The sequence below is a fragment of the Amborella trichopoda genome, chromosome 4 (assembly GCF_054954075.1).
Source record: "Amborella trichopoda isolate Santa Cruz 75 chromosome 4, AtrichopodaSantaCruz75HAP2 v2.0, whole genome shotgun sequence".
NCBI classification, from domain to species: domain Eukaryota; kingdom Viridiplantae; phylum Streptophyta; class Magnoliopsida; order Amborellales; family Amborellaceae; genus Amborella; species Amborella trichopoda.
The window spans coordinates 755454-779157 of NC_142339.1; the positions used below are offsets into that span (position 1 = coordinate 755454).

Sequence of the window (23704 nt, forward strand, 5' to 3'; positions counted from 1 at the left end):
GGTTCTTAATAGACCGATGACCCTAATTAAGTAGCAGTCTATTCAGATAAAACTGTGACATAAATACACCTTATCTTTTCATACAATACCCAAATCTATCCATAGGACGCCATTTCTGTGAGTCCTAGGACACATATGTGAAAATGAGTACCCTCTTATAAATTTGTTTTTGAGATGAATTTTGTATTTAATTTTTAAAGAATAACAAAAAAAATTATATAAGGTTGTAATTTTATTTGTAGAAATAAAATTGCGGTAATCTGTATTGTCCATTTTGCTTGGGCAGTATAGGTTGAACATTATTTTAAAAGGGGAAAAATTTATATAGAGATTAGGCTCTAAACAATCAAATTTGAGCCTACCTCATAAATTTCACTAGAAGAGATTGTTTTGATGCCCAACTATCCTCAAATTCATCATCTCGACATCAAGATGCATGCACATGAAAAAAAAAAATGGATTTCAAGTTTTGGAAATAGTATATTTTGTAATGCATTTTTGGACCGACAATTTTCAAGATTTTCAAGTTTTAATAGATCTCTCAATCTACACTATTTTTAAAGCTTTAAACTTTATAAATAAAAATGAAAATATATTTTAAGGCTATCAAACAGATTTCCAATATTGAAACCATATTTCTCAATACTATTTGAAGGTAGGTTTTAATTTGATTGTTTAGAGCCTAGGCAATATACAAACTGCGCCTTTTTAGAAGACATGCCATATGTTGATATTTTTTTAAAAGATACGTCAAATCTACACTAACTAAGTAAAATGAATAATGTAAAGTAATATAACATTACTATATAGGAAAATTATAGACCGGGACCATTTACCTTTTGATACAAAATAATCACATTAATCTTGACAATTGGGTGTGAAATTGGTTGGATGTAATTATTCTATTTACCAAGTGCAAACTTCAAAATAAATCTTCTCAGACTTTGTGACACATCCTAGCTATCAAATATCTCATCGAATAATTGTAAGTAATTGTGACTACCTTATATGAAAGGTAAATTGTCTCATTCTATAGACAAGGTTGCGATTTTATATAATCCGCACGTAAATATGTAGGAAAAAATATGTTGAAAAATAATATGTAGAAAAACAAATTATAAGAACTAAAAATGAGATTTTTATGAAGAAAATATTTAGATTATTAAAATATTTAGATTATTAATTTAACTTTTTTTGGTGTAGTTTGTATAAAGTTGAGGCTCTGAACTATCTAAGTAAAGCACACTTTCCAATAGTGTTGAGAAATGTTATTTCAATACTGAAAATCATTGAGATAGCCTTAAAATATATTTTCCCCTCTAATTATAAAATTTAAAGCTTGGAGCAGATTTATGAAAACTTGAAAATTGACATTCTAAAAATACATTATTTTAAAAAAGGAAATATCCCTATATCCCCTATTTTAGTTTTCATATCTTAATAGACCCAATGATTCAAAATACTTTTTCTAAACCCCTTGACTAACTTTAACCACTTTTAACTATTTTTTTTAGCCATAACAAATATAAAAAAGATATACTCATTCTAAATCCTTCCTCTCTTTAGGTGATATATTCCCCTCAGATTTCTCTCTTTCTAACATTCACCCTATTTGTCTCTCTAACGGGGGAGATAAAGTGAGTGAGAGATAGGAGGCGACAGTGTGGGAAAATAAGTAGAGAACGAGATTTAGGGGAAAATCATGTGAAGAGAAATAGAATAGTGTATATAAATGATATATCTTTTTAATATTTGTTTGGGGCAAAAAAATAAATTTAAAGTGAATAAAGTTAACTTAGGGGGTTAAAAGATACATAACTTAGATTTTTTTATGATCCAATATATGTTTTAAAACATTTGGTCTATTGAGATATAAACTTAAAAATGGAAGATATAGATATATTTTTTCATTTTCAAAACTTGAAATCCATTTTTTTCATATTCATGCATCATGAGGCCGAGATGATCAATTTGATGATATTTGAGCATCAAAACAAAGTAAAATTTTTGAAGTGGCCCTACTTTGATGTTTAGAGCCCCACACTTATATAAACTTTTTCCTTTTTAAAAAGGATGTTTTAATGCTAGAATACATCCCCCCACATATACAACAAATTTCCTCTAATTAATATCCATTGCAGCTTGTATTTTCCAAATTTGTCCCATAATTTTGACATTATCTAAGATGGCCTAAAAAAAAAAAAAACTTTTGACTTTTTAGTAGGAAAAGTTCATACAAGTTGCCAACTTCACATTGTAGAAGTGGCACGCACCTTAAAAACTCACAGCAAAAAGTTGTCTAGAGATCAAAAAACTCTTAAAGGAATCATCTCGACCTCAAAGCGTGTGGATATGTAGAATAAAATAAAAATTTGAGCCATAAAAAGGATGAATCTTGTAGTTTATTATATAGACTATCATTTTCAAGCTTTTATTGCAGGGATTGTGGTACCTGAACTGCATCTTTCGACATGATTTGTAGATACACCTTACTTTGACTTGTTTTTAATAAATAATATTTTTCCTTTATTTTTTCTTGATAAGCCAAAGAATAAGTTACCCGCAACCTTTTATCCTTCAAAAAACAAACACTTGTAGAAGTGTGGTATTGATGGTCTGAAAAACATAGTAAATTTAATGATGTAGATTTTAAACATCTTCAAAAACAATAACAAAATTTGCTAAAACTTTTAAAAAATATCAAATATGTTCTAGTTAATTGAATTGAATAGTACAAAAATACAACAATCTTACCACTACCACCTCATTTTGACAAAGTTATTTTTAAAAAATAACACCTTATATAACTTTTTCCTACAATAATTCATCTCATAAAAAATGACACCTTATATAAACTTTTTAATAAATGGATTGTCTATAAAGAGACCATCTATCTTTTCTACATGAAAGTCACAATCTTTTTTGTCCCTTAAATATCAAAATGGGTGATTGCAAGAGTATCACTAAGTAGACACAAAGTTTCGAAAAAAAAGTTACCGGACTTCACAACTCAGCCTAAGCTATCGAATTTGACATCTTATGAGTATGAATGATTGTGACCTCCATGTACAAAAGATAAATGATATCTCTATGTAGACAATCCCAATGACTGTCTTTATTGTCCTTTAAATTTCAAAATGAGTGATTGTAAGAGTGTCACTAAGTAGACTCAAAGTTCCAAAAAAAAATTTCTCAAAGTTTGTAACTTACCCCCAAGCTATTGAATTTGACATGTAATAAGTGGTAAAGATCGTGACCTCCATATATAAAAGATAAATGATCTCTCTATAAACAATCCCCCCTCTTCGGTACCACTAAAATAATTAGTCCGATCCAAATTAAATAGCACATAGGACTACATAACGCTCCTCCTCTCTTAGTGGTACCTTATTTAGCTAGAAGACCAAAGAGGACCAATATGCAATATACCTTATTTCTCCCACTCTATGATTAGAGAAACCCTAGTGGACCACAATTCTTGCCAAATTTATTACTGCTTATCATGCATGAATTATGGACGGTTGAGATGCAATTGAGATGGCACAAAGATTTATGTGGCCATCTTTGTCTAAAGCCAAAAGATATTCTACGCCCAGGTGAGTAAAATGTCCATTTACTCCCTCATGTGGATATTTACTCCCTCATGTAAAACCTCACTTAGAATTGATTTCAGGAACCCAAAGTTTGGAATGTAATATCTTCAACCTATAGGTTAACCTCAATTTAAAAAATTTCCTAATTATACCCTCTATGCACTTGGAAAAAAACAATATCTCGAGATTGAATAGTAGCCATCCAATTTTTAGATGGTCGATCTAAGTGTTGAAAAACTTAAATTTCAATTTCTTGAAAATAATCATCTAGCAATTCTTAAGTGGTTCACAAAATTTCAAATTGAAAAATCCCCCCTGTTGGGACCGAGATTATACTCCCAAAGGAGTATAATGTGGCTGCCCTAGTCTAAAATAAAGTCCCAAGGCCAAAATGAACACAGCAATGATAAAACCCTTGATCTTGGCTCCACTAACGTTAACATCACTGAAATAGCACAGAGATTATCACTCAAGCTTTTGGTTTTGCAAACGATTTGATTGGTTGGAGTTGCTCTCTCCCTCTCATCCTGCCTCTTGCCTCCTTTAACATTAGCATCAACTGAAATATTGTAACAGGGATTATCAAATCAAACTTTTGGTTAAAGCTTTTTGAAAATGTCTTGGGTGGGTGGAGTTCTCTCTCTCTCTCTCTCATCTTGACACTAACATCAATTGAAATTGCAACAGAGATTATCACTCAAACTTTTGGTTTAAAGCTTTTTGTAAATGATTTTTAAGTGGTTAGAGTCTCTCTCTCCCCCTCCTAATGATTTGAGTAATAAGTCTCTTTCTCCCTCTCGGATTTTTGATGGTACCAATGTTGTTAGATTTCCTGCAGTACCTTTTTTCAGTTTGGTGAGAAAAATAAAGCAATTCGGTGCTTTTACCGATTCGGGGAGAAGACTTTGAGCTTTTTTTAATTTAATAAAATAAATTAAATATTTATGGATAGACATATAAAATCAATAACAAAAAATAAAAAATTTAAAACATAAAATATATAAAAAAATATTTTTAATAGATATTTCTTTGCTACAAATGAATCGGCTTGAAGCTTCTGCCAAATCGGCCCGAAGCTGGCTGAATTGGTTACAATATCATGTGATATTTATCATGGGATATTGATGAAATTGGGAACCATTGCCAACAGGATTCCAAAGCCTGGAGATTGCTCAAAATCTCATCACCCAAAAAGAACATAGAATAGACAACATGGTAGGTGTGGTTTCTATAAGGTTACAACCTTAAACAATCCAATTAAGAAGCACCTCCAAATTTTATCATAAAATGTAATTTTGTTGTAAAAAATTATTAGGATTATCTTAAAATTTACTTTTATATCTATTTAGAAAAATTTAAACTCCAGAAATGGTTAAAGTCAAGTTGGTCTATAAACATATGAAAATCTTGAAAAATGACTGTCTAGATAATGTGTTGCAAGATGCACTATTTTTAAGACTCAAAAGTCAAGTTGATATGTAAACAGATAAAAACCTTGGAAAAAGTGATTGTAGACTATTTGTATAAAAAATAAATGGTTTCACATTATCTATTCTTTGTACTTTTGATTGATGAGCTTTGGCTTTTTCAATCTATTTTAAAAATGAATGTTTGATGGGACACAAACCACTAACTACATCCCTTAACACATGAATTGCTTTTCCTTGTTTATTTTCTTGAGCTATCCCTGTCGGATATGAAATAAAGTCTATTTGACAAACCATTGCAAAATAATGGAAATTCCATCGCTGAATTTCTTATGAAAGAGGGAGAGATGATCTAATTCATGTTGGTTCTTTTGTCATGTGTTGAAGGTGTATGATTAATGTTTTAAAAATCGTCAAGTTGGTCAATAACATAAATATTGCCACCCAATTTCACATCCAATGGTCAAAATTATTACGACCACTTTGTATCAAATGTATGTGGTCTCATTATATACTTTCCCATATTAAAATTATCAAATGTTTTCTTAGGTCCACTCTGAATTTCCACCTCAAAAATTTTTAATTTATTTATTTTTAATATTTTCTACGTCATGTATTTGGAATATTCCAAACTCAATCTTTTATCGCCAATCGAGCAATTCGATAGGGAGCGGTGGGTGAACGGATCCACCCCACTTATGTGGATATTAAACACTATTTTGCACAAACAACCACCCAATTTGGCGAAATTCATTATTAAGAGAAGCATCTTCCCAAGTAGAATTGTTTTTCTTTTTCTTTTAATTTAGAAAACTGCATTTTGAAGTTTCAAAAAACAAAAGGAAAGAAAGAAAATTGCATTTGTCTGCATTATCAAAGACCACCTAATTTTGACAAAATTCATTGTTAGGAGAAATATCGTTTCAACTAAAATTGGAGCCAAAGCATTCCCTTGGATACTAAAATATGAATAATAGTTTTGGGAAAAGAAATTATGGACTCGTCTCTATCACGCACATTTGAATTCATTTAGGGCACGTTTGGTTCGCGTGAAAATATTTTTGAGAAATATTTTTACGTGAAAAAGTTCACTAAATAGTTAAGTATGAGATTATTTTCACATCAGTTAATTGCCAATTGGTATTAAAAGATAGATTGAGATCAATTGGAATAAAAATACTCCGAAAAATATTTTCATAGGAAACAACTTGCCCTTATTGTAAGTACGGGTAGCAACTAGCCAGGCTGCTAACCCAACCCAAAACGGCCCAGGTCCAGTGACTTGGGTGCTGGGCTGGATTTAAACAGGTGTCTAGGCACTGATCGTGCATGATCAAGGGTAGGGTCATGGCTCGACCTAACTCGGCCTTGCCATTTTTTGTTTTTTTTTTTTTTTGTTTTTTTTTTATAAATTTAAAACACAACAAACTATCATCACCCCTCATAACCCATGAATAGGCATGGCAAGACCACCTAACCCAAGATTTGAGCCACCTCCCTCAATTAGGGCCTCTTTGGCTAAGCCAGGTCTGGGCTAGCCCGCCCTCTAGAGTCCCAAGTTGAATCTTTCAAACCAGCCTGGCCAAGACCGTTGCCACCCTTTATTTTCGACAGGCCCAGCTTGTATCCATTAATTTTGATGGGTTTGAATTAGGGCCGACCAAAGGCCTGGACACCCATACATTACTGCTTTTTATATTATAAAAGGATATTGGTCGTTTTAATATTTATCCCTCAGGATATTCCTTCAATCACAGTACAGGTTTTCAACGGTTCGCAATATTCATTAATAGTGGATAACTTAGGGGTGCCAACTGGTTGGGTCTGGCTGGACTCAGACCCAGGATTCAAGTCTAGGTTTTGGACCCAGATCCGACTTTTTGGATCCAAACTTTGGACCCATGCTAGGATCCGAGGTAGGGTCGAGTCTTGGGTCTGATCAGGTCATTGCCACCCACTAACCCACCGTTGGGTCCCAAGTCTGGTCGGGTCCATTGCCACCCCTAAGATAACTCTATTGGTGAGGTTTGCATAAGCCACCCTCTTTATACTATAGAAATGATACACACTTTTAAATTTTTTTTACAGATATAGTTCTAATATCGAAAACCTCATGATCGTTTGAAAATTTATTTTCATCCTTAATTATGAAATTTAATTTAATTTTTTTAAAATAAATCGAGCAGATCTATAAACACTGAAAATTCTTAAAAATAGACAGTCTAAATAATTTGTTACAAAATACATTATTTGTAAGACTTAAAATTCTTTTTATTTTGTTATCGTCGTCGAGATGATTAACTCGAGTGCTTTTCAATGTCGAAATACTCTCTTCTAGAAAAAAAAAAAAATTTGAGGAACTACTTACTTCAATAATATAAAGTGGATACCTTATATAAATTTTTTCTAATCCGATATTTCGAGAGAGAAAGTCATAGAGAGAGAGATGGGCAACACGTTGCCATGTCGTTTGGTCAGAAAGGATAGATTCTCACATCTCATCTCATCTCATCTCTTCTCTTTTAGGGGGGTTCATCAGCAGTAAACAGTAAACGGAGTATGAAACGAGAGCTTTACAAATCTGGACATAAAGGCCACAGAAAACCCTAGCCATCTGATATAAAATTGGAGGGGTCTTGATTTCTCTATACAAAGTATGTTAAAATTTTTTGGAACTTTAAGAGTGGTCGGTAATATTTTCTCGGCCCTTCGATTTCGCAATTGTCAACTTGGCCTGATAATGATTTATGACTTTTTCAAATAAAAGGAAAAGTGGGAATTTATATGCGGTAACAATCGTACTCGTAGAATTAAAGTTGCAATGTTCTGTACTATTTGTTTTGATTTAGATGGAGTAAATTCGACACGTCTTTTAAAACTAGTATAAAAAAGTGGTATTCTTTTTATAAAAGTATAAAATATATATAAAGAAAGTTTATATAAAATTGAAACCTTAAAAATGTAGAATTACATATACATCTCAAAAATCCATCAAAAAATGTTGTTTTAATATTTTTCAACCCTCTAATTGATCAAATATATCAGAAAAGGCATTGTTTCTCACTCCTGAAGGTAAGACTATTCAATCTCTCTCTAGGAGGCGATGGGAACACATGCTTTCTCTCTCTAAAATTTAGGGGAGAATTGCACTTATTAAAGGAGAGCGAGGAGGAGGGGTTGTTTATGGTGAGAGATGGGTGTTGAGAGTTGGACTTGGTCAACCCCCTCCATTTTCTAATCCATCCATTTTTCTGTTTTCAACTCTTCCATCACACACAAATATTAATCTCTTTCTCTCTCTAAACTCTCTCTTTCTCTCTCTTGGCGGGAACAGCAGCTATTGAAAGTTTGGGTCACAGGCTTACTTGAAGCATTCCATCAATCGCTATTTCAGAGGTTCTTCTGTCGAGGAAGACATTGTTCTTCTAAGGTGAGTCTTGGATCTTCTCTCTCTCTCTCTCTCTCTCTCTCTCTCTCTCTCTCTCTCTTTCTCTCTCTCTCTAACCCCTGCTATATCTCTTTATAGGCAAGCAATGAGTTAGTTGTGTCCCTCCCTCTTCTACATGAAAGTTTCTTATTTGTGAATGTATGTAATTGCAATTTTTTTCGTTTTTAATTGAATATCGTCATTAAATTTGTCATTTATGTAATTGCAGTTTTTGTTCATTTTTTAGGGTGGATATTGCCATTCAATTTTTTCATGATTGCATTTCCTTCAAATTTTGTCTTAGATGAGAATATTGAGATAAATATTCCACATTTTTTTGTGGGTTTGAATATCTTCAAAACTCTCCATCAATTCTTACATAACCACAATGAAGATTGATAACATATTCAACCTTGGCATTAGATTTTTATTTTTTATTTTTAAAGTACTGCAATGATCGATGCATTCACCAATCCAAATCATATTACTAATTAAAAAGATTGAATAGTTTGAGAAAATATATCTCTCTCTAAAATAAAATATGTGAGAAAATCTCTATACATCTCTCTCTAACTCAAGACCATGCATTTTTTAAAAAATAAAAAATAAACTAAATGATGCACTCAAGACCATGCATTTTTTAATAAATAAAAAATAAACTAAATGATGCAGACAAAGTGTTAAATTGTTCATCAGTTATAGGTAATTTGAAAACCTTCATTCTCTTTTTCATTTTATTTATGTTTGGCTAGTTTTTCCAAAAGCCTGAAAATTCATATGGCCATCGCCCAGCTTTCAATATCAATTTGATCAATTTGGTGCATGTCATGGCTTCCAAAGACGCACAACAATGTCATATGGTATTTTCTTTTAAGCTTTAGTTTTTCATTCTCTACCGGAAAAACAACCCAGGTACGTCTCCGTTATCATCACTATGTCTTCACTTTGCCACACCCGATTATGTAACGTAAGACCATTTGTCATTGGTAGTAAGATGGTTTACTTTTTGATATAAGAAGATCACCATCACCCCTAGCTATCAAATAGTTGAAAGTGATTTTTTAGATAAATTTTTGCATAATAAAGTGTTTGATTTCACAACTCACGACCGGATATGATTGTAACCTACTTGTGACTTTTCCCTTTTGATACCATTTAATTGGGTGCTTATTGTAGTTGCGATTGAAGACAAATGGTGATGAAAGGTCCAGCAGAGGAAGAGAAGATAAGTCCGAATATGAGGCAATAGCATATTAACAAAAAGGTAAGAAATTAGGAGGTATGCAATAGTTTAATTCATTAGTTTGTTCTTTGTTCTAGCTAGGGGTGGCAATGGACCCGGACCCGACAACCAAATCTTGTTGTCAGGTCCAGGTCCAAATTTGTAGACCCGACCAAAATTGTATTAATATTTAATATATAATATTCTGATAACATTTATATAATATTTAAATAAATTTAATTATACATTTTTTAGTTATAATATGTAAATAATAACTGTACATATTTAATATAATATTTAATTATATATATATTTTTTTAAAAATGTATATATATACATATTTAATATAATATTTAATTATATATATATATATATATATATATATATATTTTTTTTTAAAAAAAAAAAGTATATATATAGATATATATATTTTTATTTATTTTCAAGTCAGGTCCAATTGAATCTGGTCGGGTCCAAGTCTAGGTCCCATATATAACTGTCAGACATAAGTATAGTGTCCTTAATGTGTTGAGACAATGTATATCTTCAAAAAAAATGTGTTGACACAATGTAAATCAAATGGGAGACGTAGTTCTGTTTTATAGGAGAAACACTTCAACTGCGCCCGACCCAGCTTCAATTCAGCTTCTTCAGAGGCTATGGAGGATATATCTTGATTGAAAAATCTTCCCATGAGAAAGATATGAAGAGGGAAATATGTAATATCACTATTCAAAAAAGGACGGATCTTCTTATATAAAAATTTTCAAAGATTGTAACTTGCTATCTTTGTTAAGTGATTGGGTAAAATTTGCAGGTTGAGATCTCTCTCATTTAGAGAACTTGGATTGCAATTTGGACTAGTTGGATTACTATGTAGTTGATGCTTGAACCACTTGCAAAATGTTGTGCTGTGGAGGTGCAGAGGAGGAGCCTTACGGTCAACCTACAAACCAACACACCAACCCACCAAATGGGAGACCTTATGGTAATATTTCACTATTGCATTTGCTTACTGTTTATTTTGCTAGACGAATTAATTTAGGGTTGCCTTTTGTACACAAAGGTCACAAACACCTCTAGTTATCAGACGCAAAATCGATTGGTTGGGTTCTGCTCTTTTTCCACAAAAGATCAAAATAAAATTTTCAGAGACTTCAAGAATAGTAACAACTTGTCACCCGATTTCATATCAGAATGCCATGGATGATTCCGACCATTTTGTACCCATGTAAACAGTCTTACTGTATAGTATTCCCATTTCATTACAGTTTTGTATCGTGCCAATGATTTGGATTTTTCTAGGCATCCAGCTTTAAAATGGCTAGTTAATTGATCATTAAAAAGAGAAGAATGGCAAGGGTATAAGCCTGATTTTCTTTAATACCTCTTCCATTTGGGTTTCTAGTAAATGATTTAAGTTGTTTTCAATGAAAACGGAAATATTAAATTCACATATCATGTATGGACAATTATGGAAATTGGATTCAACACAGAATTTAACAAAGATGGAATAAATCTGATGCTTGATGATGGAGGATGTCCCCATTTGCATAAAAAATAAGAAAAAACAGGTTATCCAAATCGTGTAATGGAACTTAAACTAAATCATACATATGCAATAATAAAGCAACATAGAAGACAACATAAATTATACATTATCTATTTGGAATCCAGCAATGAAATTCTTAAGACAACTTCTCTTTTTCTTTTTTTTTCTATTCTCAGTTAGTTACCTGAAGTTCATCTAATGCTTTTTTGTTGATTAATAAATGTCAACTCTTCATTTGATATTGTATTGTACATCTATGTGATTTAGGTAATGAAGGAATGTCGAAGGGTCCCAATGTAGCTAAAAATGGGGCACCCCAAAAGGTCTTACCCATTGAAACACCAGCCTTATCATTAAGTGAGCTCAAGCAATTAACAAACAACTTCGGAACAAAGGCTTTGATAGGAGAGGGGTCTTACGGACGAGTTTTCTACGCTACTCTTCAAACTGGTCAAGCAGCTGCTATAAAGCAGTTGGATCCGAGCTCCTTCCAAGAATCTGATGCTGACTTTGCAGAGCAGGTAAACACTATACAGTAGAAACACTCCACGCTTCATCTCAATAACTGAAAAGCAACTTCTTTAAAAAATTTTCACACCCACACAACACACAATTCATTGCTCTTCTTCTATCTATGAGAGACGAAAATCCATGACAATATTTTAGGAAAGAAGGGGCTCCACTTTCTCTGAATACTAAACCTCTGATATTGGTGATTTGGCCTGACCAGTTGTCCATGGTTTCAAGACTTAAACACGAGCACATCGTCGAGCTAATTGGGTACTGTTTGGAGGCAAATAACAGGATCTTGGCTTATCAATATGCAACCATGGGATCATTGCATGACATCATACATGGTATGTAATCCTTCTATTTGCATTTTGAAATTTTCTCATTGTTATTCATAAGGGAGTTCGGCAATAGAAGCAAGTATCAAACAATGCCTGGGCCTACCCTCATAAACCATGTAGGTGCTACGAAAACTAGGAATCACAAAAAAGTTCTTATTGGTCATTTGTGTTTTCAGAGTGACTAATTACTGTACTAAACTTGTTTTTCGCACCAGAATAGGGGCAATATAGTCATGAGCAAAATGACCAATCCAGCTACTTTCTTCAGATTCTAAGTTTTTGGGGCACCTGAATGACAAATCTCGGTGTTCCAGGCACTATAATGAAAATATATCCACTAAAAAGACAATTTTGGTTACATCGTAGGTAGGAAAGGAGTACAAGATGCCGAACCAGGTCCAATACTTGACTGGAATCAGAGGGTAAGGATAGCTCATGGGGCTGCCAAAGGCCTGGAGTATCTCCATGAGAAGGTTCAGCCTCCCGTTATACATCGTGACATTCGATCAAGCAATGTCTTGATCTTTGATGACTACAGTGCCAAAATTGCAGATTTCAATCTAACGAGTCAGGCCCCTGACATGGCAGCTCGCCTCCATTCAACTCGTGTGTTGGGAACCTTCGGCTACCATGCACCAGAGTAAGCTCCAAATCCAACAAATGCATTTTCTCTTGGAGAGGATAAATAACATCATTTACTGATTGAAGTCAATGATAAACTTTATTTTTTTAATTGCAATTTTTTACCAAAAGGTTCAAATTGGTAGCTAACCAGCTGATTGTATCTATTAAACTAAAAAACTTATATTCCTAGTGAGCACTGTAACTGGTTCCTGTTGAGTGTAAGGGGAATGTGCTAAAAGCACATTTGTTGAGAGATAGATATACATTTTTGTGTATATGAGCAAAAGTAATGCATGCTTTCAAAGTTTATTTTGTTCTTTTAGCATCAATGGAACTTTGGTCAATTTTATTATGTATCATGCAATGATTCATATGGAAAGATGGAGATAAATGACATCCATTGTTGCTTTGAGACTTGTCCCTCTTATTTCTTGTCAGTGTATCCTTTTTGTCTATGAATTCATTTCTCTCTTCCTTTCATGGCTCTTTCTAGGTATGCAATGACAGGACAATTAACACAAAAAAGTGACGTCTACAGTTTTGGGGTCGTTCTTCTCGAGCTCCTAACTGGCAGGAAACCAGTAGACCATACAATGCCTAAAGGGCAACAGAGTCTTGTTACATGGGTGTGTATATCTAATCTAGTTTTTAATTCAAGTAATTTTGCACTCTACATTATTTGTGAAGTAATATAGGATATGTCTTATTTGCTTGTAGGCAACTCCGAGATTGAGTGAAGACAAAGTAAAGCAGTGTGTGGATCCAAAACTAAACAATAACTACCCACCAAAGGCTGTTGCAAAGGTTATGCATGTTAATTATTTATTGAATTTCATGAAAAATGCTTACCTTTTTCTTAATATAAAAGGACAGTTCAGGTTCTAAAACTAAAGACTTAGGAGAAGACTTTATCCATGTCAAACCCCCAGGACACAGACACAAGAGTCACAGACACAAACACATGCATGCAAGTCAACCACACATCTTTTTGTAAAACTAGGAACACAAACAACCTACGAGGAGTTTAGGTTGCATTTTAAAAACAATAACATTGTTTTTTTACATGTTCAAAGGCCTATTAACTTAAATTGCGTGTATGGAACATTTGGCAGATGGCAGCAGTTGCAGCACTGTGTGTTCAATATGAAGCTGATTTTCGACCGAACATGACAATTGTTGTCAAGGCACTCCAACCCCTTCTCAACTCTAGGCCAGGAGGAACAGAGTCCCATGCTTGAGTCATTCTCTCTCTCCCTCCCTCCCTCCCTCCCTCTCTCTCTCTCTCTCTCTCAGTATGAAGCTCCATTTCTCTTTCTCCACCCCCTTAACACATCCCACAGGATTGGCAGCGTTGGCAGAGGTCTCTCATTTATCTATTTCCCCATTATTACTGTTGTCGCTTGTACTTAGGTAATAATGGAGCTGTTAATTTTAGTTTGGACTAGTTTGTTCTCATTTACTTCTATTAGTCTACACATTCTCTAGAGAAAGAAATTGAATTCTTAACTTATTGAAAAAGAAATACTCGCTACTTGTATCATGTCCATAAGTATGTTGCACACCATAAATACTTGTTTGATGAGCAAAATAATACAAATCACTCTTTCTATTCATAAGTGCATTTTAAAACTTTTAAGCATGAATTGATGAAAAAAAACTAATTGAATAATGAAGACTGTGCTTATGATTAATTGACTAGTTGTCCAAGGTGGATGGTAATCAATGTTGCGATTTCTGTCTAATTAGACAGTCCTAAAGATTTCTCTCACCAAAAGCGAGACCAAAATCGTGGCATTTGCTTTTTGGATTCCATATCTTAAACGCAAATGCCAAAGGCAACAAATGACAGCAAAGTCAACAATGACCTCCAAACAGTGTTACATGCTCACCAACCAAGTGTCAGTGTCTACAAGTGTCAAAGGTATCTACTTAAATACCTAATAGCTAGACAAGTCCATACAATTATTATTCATTAATAAATTATTATAAATTTAGTAAATATAATATCGTTTTTCCTTTTTATAACACAAGCTCTGGATGAGGAATTGGTAGAATAGAGGACAAGGGTCCCACTGTGAGCCCTTGCATAATATTTTATTATTTTAATATGCTAAAAGTGTCATCAAATGTCGACACATATTGACATGCAACACTAGCCTAGGGCTGACATGACATAGACTGATAATAACACTACCTTCTAACTTTAAACTTGTCTTCCATTTAATTCCTTTTCTGAGGGGTCTTCCATCAAATGAAAATATGTTGAACAAGATTTTCAAATCACATATAATAAGTTGATTACAAAGAAATAAATAAATAAATATTGGGTAAACGAAAAATATCTAGAGTACAATACTAATTGATTGATGACCAAAAAGAATTATGCAAAAAAAATAATTGACATGACATATGTGAGAATGACTAAAAAATTAGAAGGAACAGAGCTTAGAATGAACAAAAGAACATGAAAAGAGAATCTGAAAAACCTTTTGCTTGCTCCACAACTTGAAAATTACTCAATATTAAGAGAATTAGTTCTGAACCTCACAGGGAAATGCTGTATAGCCTCAATGCTTCCAATCCTCATAAACATATATTGCTAGAGTATAAGTCATTCTAGGCCACTAAAATAATATAGCAGTTCAGATCTCCACCAAAATGCGTCATTTGACAGCCGAAACTATTTACAACAGTGAATAATCGCCACTGGTAAGCAAAAAGAACAAACCAGGCCTATACGCGATGTTCCAAGATTCCATGAATGAGAAAATTCCCACTGCAATTTGAGTCAATGAGTGAATCTTGATAGTGACCATGAAGGACTTGCAATCAGGCCTACAGTGTGCTACTCTGGCAAGGAGTTTCTCTGTGGGGAGGGGGGGCGGGGGGGGGTGTGGTTTGCCGGGGAGGGGAAGGCCAATCCTGAACCATTTGAAAATGCATCAATCAGCATCATCACAAAACCCATAAAACCCAGTCTCAGCAGTCATGAATGAGCAAATTCCCACTGCAATTTGAGTCAATGAGTGAATCTTGATAGTGACCATGAAGGACTTGCAATCAGGTCTACAGTATGCTACTCTGGCAAGGAGTTTCTCTTCACAATTTTTTTTTTGGGTTGTTGTTGGGGGGGGTGGGGGAGGACTTCAAAATCAATCAATCAGCATCTTCACAAAACCCAGTCCCAGCAGTCAACCTAGCAAAGTCACGATTTGAGATAGTAAGCAAGTGGTTGATGGAATAACCCTCCTTAATCAGCCCACGTGAAATAAGCCACTGCATGGCCTCATGCCTAGGTCGAATCCTGTCTTCCAAGCTATAACCCAAGTAAGCAGGGAACCTCACCACCTCCCCCACTTTATAACCCATCTCTCCAACTAAGTAATCCACCTTTGGTCCTAAACACTTCCAAGTATACTTCAATACATGGGGTTGTCTCTCACACATCTCTACTATGTCATCACATGTAAACCCATTTTTCCTGAGCATCTCAACCGTCCATGTAAGCTCCCTATACCCTATTCTTGTTGCCACGGTCAAAACCCTAGCAAATGTCACCGACCAAGGACGAAACCCTATTTCTGTCAAGAATTTTGCTTTCTTGTCCAGGTTTCCATCGAAGGAGAGCCCCAAGAAAGATGGATGCACGGTTAGGGTTTTCACTATTTGGCCATCGTTCAGGCCGCATTTTTGCAAGAACTCGACTTTTGGCTTGATATTTCGGTCTATGCTCAAGGTGAATACCTGTTCAGCAATATTTGCAGATGATATTAAAAAGGGGATATTTTCATGCAATGCTGTACCCTACAATAGGGCCATAACAAGAAAGATAAGTGTGACTCTCAGTTGAGACAAGAAGATACTATTCCAAAAGGGGTTCCGCTAATATATATACCTGCATATGAATTTTGTTATTCAAGTTAAATATCTATAAACCTCGTGAAATACATATTACTTACACACACACGTGATATTCATTGTTTGCCAATGGCAGACAAAAATTCTCCCTTAAGAGGGTCAAGCTTCAATGTAATGATGCATCAAAGAGCTACATTTACATCAGTTGAAGCAGGGTACTCCCCCAGACCCGACCCAAAAAGAAATTTGCACTACACTATTTCACGAGTATGAATTTTGGGACAAGAAATCCAATTCATTTAGGCATATATTAGCAATGGATGGGCCAAGAATTCCACAATGAAACCACAAGAGGCACACATAACAAGAGACACCGCGAGATTTAATGGTAATTTTATTCTACCTTCTCTCTCCACCCTATTCTCTTTCTTCTTCTCAGCACCTCTCATCTCACCTCTTCCAGATCACAATGCTTCTTCTCCCTCTCTAGAAACCTGTCTCTCAATACCATTTTTTCTGATAGGCTACTTCTTGTGGGCTGAAATTCTCTTTTCACATCCCATTTTTGTAATAGAGCACCCATCTCTTATGGCTTGCCTAAGGAGTTCTTTTTGTATAATATCTACATAAATATAACAAAATTTACCATTCTCCAAAAGAAAAAAAATGGGGACAGGAAGATAACAAGGTTCCAAGCAAGAATGTGCATTAGCAGATCTCCATTTTAAATTAATCATAATAACTACCTTTAGGACTCAATTGTAGGTGAATACCAAACAAAAATGCAATAACCTCTACCTCAAAAATCTTATGAATGCAAATTAGCTTCACCACAGGTACTACACATGCATACAGATAATGTTATTATTTGGAATATACTACTTATGCAAGCCTTGATTTTATGTTAGCAAATCTCCATTACCAAAGAATAACTATGGGTTCAAAGACAGCACTTTTGAGTTTTGATGCCATCTTCATCTTTGCTCCTTATAAAAAAACAAAAGGCACACTTAGAAAACCAAATTATCAAAAGAAAAAATAAGGTTGATTGAATACCTGAGGGTAGCTCCGGAGTACTGCCCTAATATCCTCATCAGAAAACCCAATTGATCGGAAGAAGCTGATGCGTGCGTTTAGATAGTCAACAGTGAACCACTTCTTCACCGGAAAACGCCAGAGGAGGTGGCTAAGAGCACCAGAATCTGGCACCAATGACCGGAAATATGAAATCCGAGGCTCTAGGTCGGTTTTGAGGTCGAGGAGGAGGAGTGAGGGATGACGGAGCACGTGCTTGTGCTCCCCATCCAATGAATGGAGGAAAACCAGTACCATCTCAAGGTCTAAAAGAGACTTTTCAAGAAAGAGTCTGAGATTGATGCGATTAATGATTCCAGAGATGTCAGTTTCCGATATCTTATGCTTGGAAAGTAGGGAGATCTTGGCTTTTATAGAGTGGATGGAACGAGGATTAGAGGTAAAGAGGATCAGGGAAAGCTTGTGGAGGTCAAAGCCAGGAAGAGTTAGGGCAGGGGAGAGGGAGGTATCTAGTTCGAGTTCAAATAGGGAGGTGGGGTGCTTCTTGATGAGGCGGACCAAGCGTGAGCCCGTGATGCCTAGGGTCTCAAGGGTGCGGATAGTGGAAGTGAATAAAGAGAGAGAGAGGGTAGAGAGTTCAGGGTTTGATTTTATCAGAAGCTTTACAGATCTCCTGGTTAGTCCTATATTTTCTAGTGCTTTATGCACGTTTGACGAAGGTTCATCTTTAACCTGTGGAAAAGAAAACTCCTAAAAGTTAAAGAAAACTAACTGCACATGGTTCAAATGGAGGACGATAGCATGGAAATTTCAAAGCAGAAATAACAATTACATGACAGGAGAATAAGTTGAAAAATTAAATATGTGATGGTGGGGAAGTTTTAAAATGCAATCAAATAACTATATGAAAAATGGAAAATTCCAATAATTGTAAAATGAGCTTTTGAAGGTATAGGAGCTAAAATAAAAAAGGAACATCTATAGAACAGAAAAAATAAGCAGCACAATAGGATCCAAATATGAGACAAATCAATTGATACATGAATGCAACAGTTGTCATCCTCTGATATTAAAGCTTGATTCCAGCTTATCAAAGTTAATGGGAGAGAGGGTGAAAGCGAGCTCATCAAAGTTACTGTATGCTTGATTGAGAGAAAGAGATAGAGAGAGAGAGAGCTCATAAAACTTAATGGATGTGTGAGAGAGATTGTGTATGTAACTTGCAGTCTTATAATGACACATGTCCGATGCCATTATATTATAGAGCACAATAAAACCAAAAAGCCATGTTTGTGGTATTTGTGTGACCCAAAATTTCGCACACACTCTCTTCATCTCAATAATCAAACTCAAAAACAAAAAAATTAATTTGCACCCTATATATGGTCAAAATGAGTCATCTCCAACAACGAATCTAAACTGTCCATTTGGTGAATTTCAAGATCTAGGGTTTTACAAATTTAAAATAATTTTTTCCTTTTTTAACATTGTTAATCTAATGATAATAAAGTTATCCAAAAATTTGAAAGTAAAAAGCATCCTTCTAAGGCCTAAATCTAAGCATCTCACCAAAATAGACAGCCTATATTAATTGGGCTAAAAAACACTTTCTATGTTGTGATTTAATTTTTCTTTTTTGCCATTGTTAATTAGAATGAAAAGACTGTATATTTAAAATTTTGGGTCATAGTTTTTTGAAGATTGTTTCATTATATTCCTATACAACCGTTGCATGAAATCACCTCTCTACAAAGAGACCATTTACTTTTTGTACATGAAATCACCTGGAAGTTAATAACCTGGAACTTTTTTTGTAGAGTGCCCTTGTCATTTAGTTAAAATTTCAACTTTACCCCTTATGGAGATGACAAAAGTAACCTTTGTCTTGTACTAATATTTACAAAATTGCCCCACAAAAGTAACTTTTATAAAAAAATAGACTACAAAATTAATAAATCCACCATTCACACCTCTCTCTATCTTGAACCTTTGTAATTTGAAGGGTTGTGAAATCTAGCATGTCTGTGGCAGTCAAACCGTCACGGACATAGCAAGTCTGTGGCGATCAAACCGTCACGGACATAGCAAGTTTGTGGCAGTCAAAAAGCACACGAAACCGCCACAAACATGCCATCCGTTGCGGCTCCGTTTAATAAACCGCCACGGACATAACATGCCCGTTGCAGGGCAAAACATTGTAGCAATTCTATAGGCGTTTTACTTTTTCATATATATATATATATATATATATAGAAAAAATGAGCCCAACGACCCAGATTAAATATGGGCTGACTTGACAATCATGGATGTCCGGTAGTGTTTGAATTTTAATTTTTTTTCTACAAATCAAAATCACTTGAAATTTTAGACGTGTGTTCTTCTCAGCAAGCCGAACCTAATAAAAATATAAAAAAATAATCCGCAAAATAAATTGACCAAAATACCCCTGAAACTTTACGGGGGTATTTTGGTCAATTGTTTTTATGCAAAATATATTTTTTATATTTTTCGAAGATTCACATATTTTTTATGAACATACGCCTAAAATTTGAAGAGTTTTGGATTTGTAGAAAAACAATTAAAATTCAAACAATATAGAGCATCCGTGATCGTCAGATTGGCCCAGATTCAATCTGAGCCGTTGGGCTCATTTTTACTTGTGAGCCCACTAGCTCACAGGATCATTTTCTATATATATATATATATATATATATATATATATATATATAGAGAGAGAGAGAGAGAGAGAGAGAGAGAGATTGTTTCCTAATTAGAGAAATACCAAAAAATTTGATTGCCAATTAGACATTTCAGTTGCATACTGGAGAATTTAAAGCATAGTGAAATATTTTGCCTAACCAATAGACATTTCAGTTGGGTACTGGAGAATTAGGCATAATGAAATATTTTGCCTCTAAAAACCCAAGGTTTATTGGGGCCAATATCCAAATTAATGATTAATCATATAAAAAAATATCCAAATTCACTAATCCAAGAAAAAGGTGCTCAAAATTGGAACATTGCTATTGAATGATAATAAGTCCTGAATATCTCTGAAAGTGTCTGTGCTTCCCAATTATAGAACTACCAAAAAATTTGATCATCAAAGGACAGTTCACTTTCTAGGAAACTTTAGCATATTGAGTTATTTTGTCCAACTCTGAAGCGTAAATTCCCATGAAACAATTCGAGCCCATATCCGAATTTGGTTATCAGATATAACTATCAGTTGTAAAAGAAAATTCCAATTTCAGTGATCCAAATAAAGAGAAGGCTCAAAATTGGATCTTAGTCCAATCCAGGACCTATTTCCAGTCAAAATGTATTGAATCTGTCCAAAAGCTCGTGAGTAATTTGTGAATTAGAACCTGCAGAATCATTTACACTTTCCTGTTCAATTTTAAACAAATATCCAAAGGATTTTCAGATGAATCTAGACAAAGTTTCTTAATAAAAAATCTGGAGACTCAATCAAAGCGGAGACATCATATACACAAGCTACAATGGCAACAAGCCAGTCAATCAAAGTAACGAACCAGTTCATGTTAAGAAAAAGAGTGACATACCGACCAATCATCTTCTTCCTCCAAAGAAAGGCGTAGGGTTTCAGAAAAAGGAATGGCTCCATAGGTTCTAGGGTTTCTTCCAAAGCCATACCTTTGATAACAGTTCCCCAGGGTTTCTGGTGCATCTCGGAATTTAAAACCAGAGCACCGCACAGAACATTGCCCATGACCAAACCCTATAAACCACCCCGAAGAGCCACATATTCTAGGGTTTCTTCCAAAACGAAGATTCGCACGATTGTTTATTAGGGGTTTCAGATAAGCGCTTGTCGCCAAAATGGCCTTTTGAGGCGATCGCCTGAGACTGCACCCCGGAACCCGCCCAGGAGATCCATGGATTCTAGGGCTTCCATAGCATAGGAACTTTTGAGGAGAAGAACTGCCGTTTGATTTTACGGTTTCTGAGGAATAAAAGCCTCTCAGAAAGACATGACTCTGAGAGAGTCGCCATTGCGGGTGAGAGCAAAGGAGCATCGCTCCAATGTAACCCTAAAAGATAATCTCTTGATGCATCTCTCTCTCCTCCAAATACTTCGAACCAGCGATTGAAAAACTAGGACCGGTACGTCGAATTGGACAGATACCCGTCCACCGGCCGACCGCCAAATAAGAAAAGAAGGATGTTTACAAAATTTAAAGAGCTTAATATGTAGGGGTGGCATTGGCTAGGTGGAGTGGCCCGGCCTAGTTGGCATAAGGTCCTGGACCACAAACGGAGCTAGGGCCGCACCATCACGGCTTGAGAGCATGGCTAGGGCTGGCTCAGTTTGGCCTTTTTTTATTCATTTTTTTTACTTTATTTTTTTTCTTGATTCTGGTTGGCCAAGGGCCCTTTGGGCTGGATCGGTTTAGGTTGGGCTAGGCCCCAAGCCTAACCAGTTACCACCCAATCATCAACATCATCAAAGCCTTTTTTCAACTGATTAGAGTCGGCTACACAAATCCTAGTCTTTCGTTCTACACTATTATGGGTCATATACCCTCAAGGCTTCCTAGTTTGTCATTCTGCACTATTATGGATCATATACCCTCAATGCTGCCATATGTCCCTATATCTTTTATTACTATTTTTAACCTTTTTGCCTTACCTTTTGCTCTTTTTTAGCTTTCCACTTGAACTAATTTGTACCTATTAATGGTTGATGTATTGGGTCTGCACAACACATGACCAGCCCACCTAAATCTTATTTTTCTCAACTTATTGGCTAATGATACTGCATCTAAATTCTCCTGAATGTATGCATTTCAAATTCTATCATTTAATGTTTTTCGCCTCATCTATCTTAACATCATCATCTTAGCATACTCATTTTATGGGTATATTGTTTCTTGACCACTCAATGTTTCACTCCACAAGGCATAATTGATCTCACAGTTGTCCTATAAAACTTGTCATTCTGCTTCATTGGTATGAGACATTCACATAAAACTCTGATAGCACATCTTCACTTCACCCCTCTAGCTCTAATTCTTTGTGCGACATCTTCTTTAATCATTTCATTTTCCTAGATTATAAATTCAAGATATTGAAAATGCGCTCTTTTGGTATGTTTTAGTCGCTAATTTTAATCATTTCTACTCTTATTATTACTAAACTTGCATTCTATATACTATGTCTTAGTCCAGTTAATTTTAAAGGGATTTTTTTACAAATAGACCATTTATCTTTTGTACATAGAGATCACAATCATTTACACTCATTGTATGTCAAATTTGATGGCTTAGGGTGAGTCACGAAGTCCGATGATTTGTTTTTGGAACTTTGTTCCTATTCAATGATACCCTTACAACAACTGATTTTGAAATTTAAGGGAGAAGAATGAATGTGACCTCCATGCACTAGAGATAAATGACCTCTTTGTAGATAATCTCAATTTTAAAACATCTATATTCTAGATCATCCCTTCTAAGTTATAACTTTGTGTTGACACTAGTTTAGATCTCGTCAATCAAAACTATGTCGTCGGCAAACAACATGTACCACGAGCTGGAAACTTCAACTATTTTATACAAAAATCAATTTTAACATAATATAACTTCTTTTTTTAGCATTGTTTATACACCCTTTGTTGGGTTTATGTGGCCTTTAAAAGTTTTATGGCTGCTTGTAAAATGAATGATATAGTGGAACATGAACTCAGTGGGAGTGTGGTCCCTCGTGGACCATACTAAGCAGACGATGTTTGCCGATACCGATTGTGCTTGATGATCTATGCTAGCCGATTGGGAAAAACCTATATTACCTGGGCATAAATAACAAACCGAGAAGGGTTCTAATAGGTTAGCCCTTGATGAGATCGAAGAATATGCCCGAATGAGTGAGCCGCAAGACTGTGTGACCCCTGTGTGTGATGGTGGCCACATAAACGGAGGCCAAAGCCCCATCCATGTGACATCACAAGGCATGCATATTGATAGATCTTTCGGGAAAACCAGAAATCTACCTTTTAGGGTGAAGCGTATGCATGTGCGAGAGATACCCCTATGCACCATAGGAGTTGTAATCGCATGAGGTCTAGGTGACCTTGGCTCATCTTTAAGGAAGGACC

The 23704-nt window shown here is 35.0% G+C and overlaps 2 protein-coding genes across 3 annotated transcripts; one reads left to right on the forward strand and one right to left on the reverse strand.

Annotated features, from left to right (window-relative positions):
* The first annotated feature begins 9670 nt into the window (after positions 1 to 9670).
* Positions 9671 to 14242, forward strand: LOC18439502 (protein CYTOSOLIC ABA RECEPTOR KINASE 4). The gene is made up of 8 exons (XM_006849666.3): positions 9671 to 9711; positions 10487 to 10657; positions 11489 to 11742; positions 11952 to 12078; positions 12439 to 12712; positions 13190 to 13322; positions 13414 to 13500; positions 13809 to 14242. Exons 2-8 carry the CDS (start codon positions 10573 to 10575, stop codon positions 13932 to 13934), a joined length of 1086 nt encoding a protein of 361 aa, XP_006849729.2. The 5' UTR covers positions 9671 to 9711; positions 10487 to 10572; the 3' UTR covers positions 13935 to 14242.
* Positions 14243 to 15183: 941 nt separating this feature from the next.
* Positions 15184 to 21759, reverse strand: LOC18439501 (transcription termination factor MTERF8, chloroplastic). Of its 2 annotated transcripts, none has more exons than XM_006849665.4 (3): positions 21156 to 21759; positions 17611 to 18321; positions 15184 to 16440 (listed from the first exon to the last, which is right to left on the reverse strand). In XM_006849665.4, exons 1-3 carry the CDS (start codon positions 21627 to 21629, stop codon positions 15853 to 15855), a joined length of 1773 nt encoding a protein of 590 aa, XP_006849728.1. In that variant the 5' UTR covers positions 21630 to 21759; the 3' UTR covers positions 15184 to 15852. The 2 variants fall into 2 exon arrangements, with proteins under 2 accessions (XP_006849728.1, XP_088720313.1); XM_088864187.1 differs by lacking the exon at positions 15184 to 16440 and adding an exon at positions 16958 to 17176.
* Positions 21760 to 23704: the final 1945 nt, after the last annotated feature.

Bases quoted from the DNA above. Each gene is read 5' to 3' on its own strand.
- LOC18439501 (XM_006849665.4), bottom strand. From the start codon at position 21,629: ATGCTCCTTTGCTCTCACCCGCAATGGCGACTCTCTCAGAGTCATGTC. The intron at 18,322-21,155 runs GTATGTCACTCT...TCTTTTCCACAG, and splicing joins AGGAAGAAGATGATTGGTCG to GTTAAAGATGAACCTTCGTC. The intron at 16,441-17,610 runs GTATTCAATCAA...ATTGCTGAACAG, and splicing joins TACTCCGGAGCTACCCTCAG to GTATTCACCTTGAGCATAGA.
- LOC18439502 (XM_006849666.3), top strand. From the start codon at position 10,573: ATGTTGTGCTGTGGAGGTGCAGAGGAGGAGCCTTACGGTCAACCTACA. The intron at 12,079-12,438 runs GTATGTAATCCT...GTTACATCGTAG, and splicing joins ATTGCATGACATCATACATG to GTAGGAAAGGAGTACAAGAT. The intron at 13,323-13,413 runs GTGTGTATATCT...ATTTGCTTGTAG, and splicing joins AACAGAGTCTTGTTACATGG to GCAACTCCGAGATTGAGTGA.